Source organism: Setaria viridis, chromosome 8, assembly GCF_005286985.2.
Source record: "Setaria viridis chromosome 8, Setaria_viridis_v4.0, whole genome shotgun sequence".
Taxonomy (NCBI): Eukaryota; Viridiplantae; Streptophyta; class Magnoliopsida; order Poales; family Poaceae; genus Setaria; species Setaria viridis.
This window is the reverse complement of record NC_048270.2, coordinates 5,767,296-5,775,975: the sequence shown is the minus strand read 5'-3', so window position 1 is coordinate 5,775,975 and position 8,680 is coordinate 5,767,296. Positions and strand designations below refer to the sequence as shown.

The window sequence follows — 8,680 nt, the reverse complement described above, 5'->3', positions numbered from 1 at the left end:
ACTTAGCACTCGGCAAACACGTTCCTATATTGCATGTACAATAACACTTTTAGTAATTAAAAGTACGTAAACTTTGTGTAAACCTAGTCCAATTCACTAAACATTGCGTATTCCATTTTTTAAGTAATATTGTACCATTATTTCATGGATTTATAGCTCATATTTAATTTATATCTATTAAATTCATATACGTCCAATTAATGAATAAAAATTACCAAACGGATCTGAAAATTTCCCAAAATTTAACATGAACCTATCTATGTTCTCTATAGCCTATAAAAAATAATTTGGACTCAATGAGAATTACATTTATCGATTCATCTCTAAATCTTACCGGATCCTTTGAACTTCTCTGAAACCTCTCCGGAGATGCTTCGAATTGTGAACATCATATGTCAAAAATTGTGCGAAACCTTATCAATTTTTTACCACGGCCTCTGCATATGAAATCAAAACATCTTGCAAAATCTCATGATTTTCAAACTTCGTTTGTATTTTTGAGAATTAAACAATCATTTGGCCACACGTTCGTAGTCGTGTTTCCTTAGCAAAATGTTCGAAATTTCTTTTCATTTTATGGGTGAGACCTTAATTTAGACTCACTAACATGAATATGATTTTTTCACTCATATTATTCCATTATTCCAACCACCTGCAGTTCAAATTTGACTTAAATCAAAAAATTACTCTAAAAGAAATTAATTGATTAAATATAGCAAACAGGTCAAAAAATAGTCCATCTTCTACCATGCAGTGCCAAATGCCATACATGTGGAGTGTAAAAAGTTTGGAGGGTGGAGGAGGGGAAAAAAAAATTATGTTTGCCGAGTGTGTAAAAAAACACTCGGCAAACGCTATAGTTTGCCGAGTGCACACCATAGCACTCGGCAAACTATAGGGTTTGCCGAGTGTTCCATCAAGACACTCGGCAAAGACTATAGTTTGCCGAGTGTCCCACCATGGCACTCGGCAAACTAGTGCCTTTGCCGAGTGCCCTATATTAACACTCGGCAAACACTAACGGCCGTCACGGAGGGGCGCCGCCGTCGGCACGGGGAAGTCACGTGGGCGTCAGTTTGCCGAGTGTTAAAGTTTGCCGAGTGCCGCCTGGGTGTTTGCCGAGTGTTTTTTGGAGGGCACTCGGCAAACCGGTTGTTCGCCGAGTGTTTTATTTTTGCCGAGTGTTTTTGTGTTACACTCGGCAAAACGGTTCTTCGCCGAGTGCCCGAAGAAAAGCACTCGGCGAAGTTATTACACTCGGCGACTTTATGCTTTCCCGTAGTGATCTGCACGCGTCATGAGTCATGACGTGAACAAAACATCGGGGACCTCTCCCGCATGGACCTCCATCACACATTCACACTACGGACTTGACTCGACGGCGACTTTTAGCGTGTAGTTTCGCGCCGCACGCTTGGCCGTGTCTGAAGCCTGAACCATGCGATGCACGGCGATGTGGCCCTGGCCCGGGCGACTGTTCTTCGGTTTATTAGCTGCCTAGACTAAGACTAGACCACACGGTAACTTGGCTGACCAGCGCGGTGTGGTGACTTGGTGACCGATCGACCTAGGTGCAACGCGCAGCACATCTATTCAAGATATTTTCACTACAGTTTCGACGCTTCTTCTTACTCTCAGTCATATTTTCACTACAGTCATGACACGGGTAATAATGAGTGAAAATGCAGAGAAGTTTCCTTGTCTATACATTGACAAAGTGATTCTTCCACAAAGATCAGATCAGTCAGCCTGAATTTGTTACCGCACGTACGTGTGAATGGCCAGGAGAGCTAGCGGTTGCTTCATCTTTTATACACACACACGCACACACACGCCGGCGGCCTCCCTACTCCTCTCTACTGTAACATCCACTGCACGCAGCAGCAACCTAGCTTTGATCCATCCGACGATGGCTCGTCAGCAGCAGCAGCAGCACATCCAGCTCGCGCCTCCTTCGAGTGGCTCGCCTGCTGTGAATTCATCGCCGAACGATGCTGATGGCGCACGCTTGGTCCAGATGTGCCCTTCTCTCTACCTCACTGCCTACGGAGGTCGGACGGAGGAGGTCATGGCGCTGCTTCTGCAACGACACGGCGCCGCGACGGCAGAGAGCTACCAATCCACTGGTAATTAATAACTTGCATTGCGTCGTCGTCTCTACGCCCTTTTCCTCTATTTGCTTTCCATATCTGCGTCAGTTTCCCTTAACTATAACGTTTGGTCGTTGTCTCTTCGACGAGTAGTCGACGACCGTCACCACGATCATCCTAGTTGTTGGGTGATTCTAATATAATGCTTTTGTGATTATGACTAACGTTCTTTTTTTATATAACTCAAAAAAAAATATGGAAAGCAACGAGTTTGGTTTAAAAAGTCACCACGATCCTAGTTATTTTTTTAAAAGTTTTGGTTTCATAAAAAAATCATAACTAATTCATTTCAAATCCAAAAGCTATGAAGTTGGTACCAAAAGTTTTCTAAAAATGTAGGTTATTTGTTAGTACTATATTTGGAGTTGTTTAAATCACATTAGTTCCCATTCTTAGTGTTTTATTTCTCTTAATAAAATACAAAGAACATGACACTTAAGATTCAAATAATGCTAAATAGAAAACACCAACAAGTAGGTTATATTTTCAGAAATTTTTTGGCGCCAATTTGATATTTTTCTAATTGAAATGAATTAGTTATAATTTTTTAAATTAAACTTAAACTTCTAAATTTCTAGAAAATACAAAACCACTCTTGAAACCATCCATAGGGTCAAATTTGCCTGATTTTGGCAGTTTGATGGCCCTCCGTGTCCGATTTTATAGTTGCGGGTTGAAAATCAGACTTCTGCTATAGTTGAAGGATGTTGGGCTAACCGTACACCTGCAATGGATAGTTTGGTCGTTCCTTTCAATAGTTTGAATATTCCTACGTACAGATTTCAGGTTCCGATACGGTACCGTGACATTGTTGACTGTTTGAGTGGTGCACAATCCTCAGAAGGAAACAGCTGTACTAAGTGACAGGAATAATGTGTCCCTGTATCGACGGACATCACACAATGGATCACCCTGTCATCGCCAACCACCGAACCGATTTCTTTTGCTTAGTCACACGGGTGATGATTGAAAACTTTGTGTTTTTAGTTGCCATGGATCACCCTGTCATCGCCAACCACCGAACCGATTTCTTTTGCTTAGTCACACGGGTGATGATTGAAAACTTTGTGTTTTTAGTTGCCATGGATAAGATGTAGCATGTAGGAGCTGCCGAGCTGCGAATCGGAGAATGACTCGTTATCAATCAATTGAAGTTCTCCCAAATCTTAGTGGATTCCCATCTGTTTATTACCGGCCTTTTATCACTCGCTGCCAGCTCAGAACCCCTTCACCTTCTGCTGACTTCCCGGTCCGTGCCGCTGAGGCTTGCATTGAGCTTCTCCAATACACATGATATTATTAGGTCCTTAATTATATTCTAGGTAGCGCCCTCATTTCTCGTATTTGATAGCTATCGCTACCACTGACGTCATACATTTAGGGCAAGTGTATTGGTGTTGTCTAATAGCAAGAAGGTCTCATATATTGAAATGTAATCTTGAGACGACTTAACAAACAATCTGTAGAATGCGTTGTCTTTTTAAGTTATCTCGTACTAATTCTATTTTCTTAATTTGTGCATAGACAAAAAATTATGAGTTGCATGGCAACCATAAGAGCAAGTACATTGCTACACGTCAACGGTATCATAGGTCGTCTCCTACAGTGCCATGTAGGATTTTTGATGATGTGGAGGAGAGAGAAAGAGGTCGTTGCTTCGCGAAACAACCACCTCATGAGCTAAATTGTAGGACTACGAGACAACTCAACAACCATTGTACGAGTTACTGTTGCTATGCAACTCATAATATTTCATTTTTTTTATGTACAAATTAAGGAATTATATAGCTCTACCATAAGACAAGCTATTTTATGGGTTGCCTGTTGAATCATCTCAAGATTACGTGCCAATGCATGAGACCGCCTATTAGACGACACCAATGTACTTGCCCTAACTCGTATAAAGGTGGAGTGTCGTCTCATAGTCCTAAAATCTAGCCTATGAGGCGTTGTTTTGCGAAACAACGATCTCTTTCTCTTTCCTAACCCTCTCTCCTCCACATCAGCAAAAATCCTACGTGGCACTGCATGAGATAATCTATGAAACTGCTGAGGTGTAGCAATATACTTGCTCTAGAACGGAGAAAATATTAGGTTTTGGTTCATGGAAAACTATACTCCATAGAATATGACTTATATAAAAGAAAATCAAAATCACCTTAAAATGAGAATGGTGGGATAGGGGTTTGATAGTCATTTGAACTTCGAGCCAAATTCCAGGATGCTCACATAGAGATTTTCAAATTCAAAGTCACTGTATATGGATTGAAACGCACTCCAAAAATAATAATTTCCTCGTGTCTGTTTCAGGTATTGTTCAGCATGGACAGTGCGACATACTAGAAGTGAGCGCAGAGAGGAACACCATCTTTCACGTGGCCGCGGAGCAAGGGCACGACGAGCTGATCTGGGAGCTCTACCGCAGGTTCAGGGAGGAGCAAGGCCTCCTCTCTCGCCGGAACTCATCGCTGGACACGCCGCTGCACTGTGCGGCGAGGGCGGGGCACGTCAGGGCCGTCGCAGTCCTCGTCCAGCTGGCCGGCCAGGATTTCGGTGAGAGCATTCTGGGTTGCAAGAATGAAGCCGGGGACACGGCTCTGCACCTGGCGGCGAGGCACGGGCATGTTGACGCAGTGGAGGTCCTGGTCTCGGCGGCGGCAGGGGCGGCCGCCGAGCTGAACAACGCCGGCGTGTCGCCGCTGTACTTGGCGGTAATGAGCGGGTCGGTGCAAGCCGTCAAAGAGATTATTAGCACGTGTAGTGACGCGTCATCTGCCGGGCCGAGCTCGCAGAATGCTCTCCACGCTGCCGTCTTCCAAAGCTTAGGTCAGTTCTGGCTTGCTTCTTTATAGTTACACCACTGCGATTACCATTTGCAAAAATTCTGCATCACCGATAGAAATTTTATATACTGGTCAATCAACCCGTACTCTCACAGAGCTAATCTTTTAAAAACTATTATATTAAAGAATTATTTAGAAATTAAACTTCTATCTAATAATCAAAATTATTTACCTACCACTCTCTTATTTTTTGCAACACTTCAACTAATACTTATATAGATGTGTACATTATTTTTGTTCGGTTGTGATTGATTTTTAATTAGTAATTACTCTATACACTTTTTTATCCACATTCATATTTTTTTCATTTTGTATCGCACCTCCATACATTGTGTTTAGCATAAAAATCAATATTTTTCATCACCCCCTCACATACATGTATAAATGGTCTACATGGTAACACTCATCGTCTGTCTATACCTTAACTTAGTATTTCTATATTAATAGCTACATAAATAGGTAATTTAGAATCATATATTAGTTTACTTTTGAACATTTCTGTATGATGCACATGAAGATAATTAGATTAAGATTTATGTGTTAACTTTAGGTTATTTTTAATAATGACATATATGAGTAACTTAGATACAAATTTAGAATGATATTTTAAGTTATGCTTTATAATAATCTGCATAAATAAATTGCATAAAGATTATGGGTTTACTTTAAATTATTTTTTATAATGGCATAGCTCAATAATTTAGATATAGGTTTAGAGTTTATTTTAGAATATTTTTGTAATGATAGTTGTGGGTAACTTTTTAGAAAATATAATTGACCAATGACTAGAGCTTAGAGGATTGATGTTTGATGATTTTGATTTTTGTGAGAATTTCTAAGATTTGTCTTTTTTCCTAGCGTGTATTGTGAGAACTAATACAGAGTCTCCAATAGAAAAAAAATGAGGCGATATTGCTACAAACTATTATCTTGAGCTATCTCTTATTTGTTAAATATTTAAACACTTACTTATATAGATATGCACTTACTATCTTCATTGATACATTTTAGTTAGTAATTACTCTATAATATTTTTATTCATATTTTATAATCTTTAACTTTTCACTTTGCATTGCAGGTACGTACTTGAACCTTGAATTTGTTTAATGGACTGCCCTATGTTTGTAATTTTACCATAGAAATCTATATTCTCATCACTTTCTCTATATCTTTATAAATGGTGACACACATCATGTGAATATACCTTAGTTATTATATCATGTACCAATAGTGTAATAAATAGATGATTTAGAATCATATATTGGTGTATATTTTTAATTAAGGTGATTTGGGTTCAAATGTAGGGTTATCTCATGTTATTTTTAATAATGGCATATGTGGGTAATATAGATGCAAATTTAAGGGGTTACTTTAAGTTATTTGGGTAATATAGATGCAAATTTAAGGGGTTACTTTAAGTTATTTTTTTAGTATTAGTGGTGAGAAATTTACTTGCAAATTTAGGAGGTTATTTTAAATATTGTTTATAGTGGTATAAGTGAGTAATATTGATGTAGATTAGGGGTTACTTTAATTTATTTTATACAATATCAGAGGTGGGTACTTTAGATATAGATTTAGGGGGTTTATAATGGCATAGGTGGGTAATTTTTTAGAAAACATATAGACCTAATGATATGATGGTTTTAGTATATCGATTAATGGCCAGATGTTTTTTTTTACGAGAATTTTTAAGATTTCTCTTTTTCTGAAGTGTCCACCTAGAATTTTAGGTGATTTCCCGTGGAGCCTAGCTAGTCTCCAACTAGTAAGATACGATATGATATTCCTGTTTATTGTCAATCTTCGATATTTTTATCTATTGATAATGTAAACCGACGTGTGCAACATTGTTGATCGCAAAAGTTATAATTGGCGTTGTTGCATGCAGAAATGGTTGATCTCCTGCTGGAATGGAGGCCGGCTCTGGCCGACGAGGTCGACAGCGGCGGCAGCAGCCCGCTCCATTTCGCGTCGTCCGACGGCCACCGGAAAATCGTAGAGGCCATCCTGCGCGCCGCGCCGCCGGGAACTGTGTACAAGAAGGACTCGTGCGGCCTCTCGGCGCTCCACGTGGCGGCGCGGATGGGCCACGACCGCGTCGTGAAGGCGGTGTTGCGGAGCTGCCCCGACGCCGCCGAGCTCCGCGGCGGCGACGGCGGGACCTTCGTGCACGCCGCGGCCAGGGCGAAGAGATCCAAGGTGGTATCTTTAGCCGTCAAGAACCCGATGCTGCACGGCCTCCTTGACGCGCAGGACAGGGACGGGAACACGCCGCTCCACCTCGCGGTGGCCGCCGGCGCACCCGGCGTTGTGGAGACCCTGCTACGGAAGGGCAAGGTGCGGGCCGATGTTCTCAACAACGATGGGCGCACGCCGTTTGATCTCGCCGCGGGATCAACAAGTTTCTTAACCATGGTGAGCAACTTCTTAATGCATCGATTGATACACACACACTTGCTTTCCAACAAACTTGGTCATTTTGCTTTTTGCATCAGGTGAGCCTGGTGGTGACGCTAGTCGCATTCAGGGCACAGCCCAGGCCGCAAAGGCAGGACCAACTGAAGAAGTGGAGCGGGCGCGACATTGTGCACGAGATCGAGAAGACGTCCGACAGCCTCGCCGTGGTGGCCGTGCTCATCGCCACCTCCGCGCTCGCCGCCGGGTTCAACTTGCCCGGCGGGTACAGCGATGAGGGCGAGGCGAACCTCGCGCGCAAGTTCAACGTGACCGGAGCCACGGACAGTGGGCACCTCGCTCGCCAGTTCGCCTTCAAGAGCTTCCTGTTCCTGGACACCGTGGCCGTGGCGACGTCCGTGGTCGCGGTGATCCTCCTCGTCTACGGGAAGGCGTCGCGCTCCGCCGGCTCGTGGAGGAGCTTCGCCGCGGCGCTGCACTGCATGTGGGTGTCGCTCATCAGCCTGATGCTGGCCTTCTACACGGCGCTGAATGCCGTGGCGACAACTAGGGTGGTCTATCGATCCGGGTCGGTGGCGGTCTACGCGTGCATCTATCTCCTGGCCGTCTTCATCACGACTTGCATCGCGCCGGAGGTGACGTGGGGCACGGTCTGGAGGTTCCTGCGCCTCAGCAACTTGAAAGGAAGGCATGTGATCATGAAGCGGCAGTATCCGCTCGCCCGCGCTTCCGTATTCAACTTCTGCCTATTTAAAGCTACCAGTATGCTTGCGTTTGTTGGTTTTGGAAGCATCTTATCATTTTTGAGCACTAGGAGACAGGGCACCTCACCTGCTGCCCCCTCTCCTCTTTAGAGAAAAAAGTGTAGCATCTCTGATTTGTTATATATACTCACTACTGTACTGTACTATACTCTTACTTGATAAAATTTGATTCTACCAAACTGTATCTGCAACGATTAATGACACTCGGTATGTGGCTGGTCTTTTAGTCTTCGTTAGTCATCAGGTCTCGCTGGTCTCACCTGGTTCATCAGTTCGTCTTGAACCCGTCCTGCCGTCACCTTTTCATAAGCCAGCGATGGAGTCGTATGGCCACGCTCTGACGCTGATGCATATATACTTCGCTTCGGTTACCAGAGCTAGCCACATATAAATCCACGTAGCAACGGAGCACAGGAAGCTTGGAGCCCAGCAGTAGTCGTGTTGCCGTCTTCAACCCTTCATCGTCACCAACTCGTCATTAAGGGCGCGCTTGGTTGGTCGCATG

The 8,680-nt window shown here is 43.2% G+C and overlaps 1 protein-coding gene across 1 annotated transcript; it reads left to right on the top strand.

Moving 5' to 3' along the window:
- Positions 1-1,749: 1,749 nt before the first annotated feature.
- Positions 1,750-8,401, top strand: LOC117866887 (protein ACCELERATED CELL DEATH 6). The gene is made up of 4 exons (XM_034751182.2): positions 1,750-2,126; positions 4,461-4,976; positions 6,885-7,411; positions 7,492-8,401. The coding sequence occupies exons 1-4, from the start codon at positions 1,778-1,780 to the stop codon at positions 8,263-8,265; spliced, it is 2,166 nt and encodes a 721-aa protein (XP_034607073.1). The 5' UTR covers positions 1,750-1,777; the 3' UTR covers positions 8,266-8,401.
- Positions 8,402-8,680: the final 279 nt, after the last annotated feature.

Bases quoted from the DNA above. Each gene is read 5' to 3' on its own strand.
- LOC117866887 (XM_034751182.2), top strand. From the start codon at position 1,778: ATGGCCAGGAGAGCTAGCGGTTGCTTCATCTTTTATACACACACACGC. The intron at 2,127-4,460 runs GTAATTAATAAC...TGTCTGTTTCAG, and splicing joins AGAGAGCTACCAATCCACTG to GTATTGTTCAGCATGGACAG. The intron at 4,977-6,884 runs GTCAGTTCTGGC...TGTTGCATGCAG, and splicing joins TGCCGTCTTCCAAAGCTTAG to AAATGGTTGATCTCCTGCTG.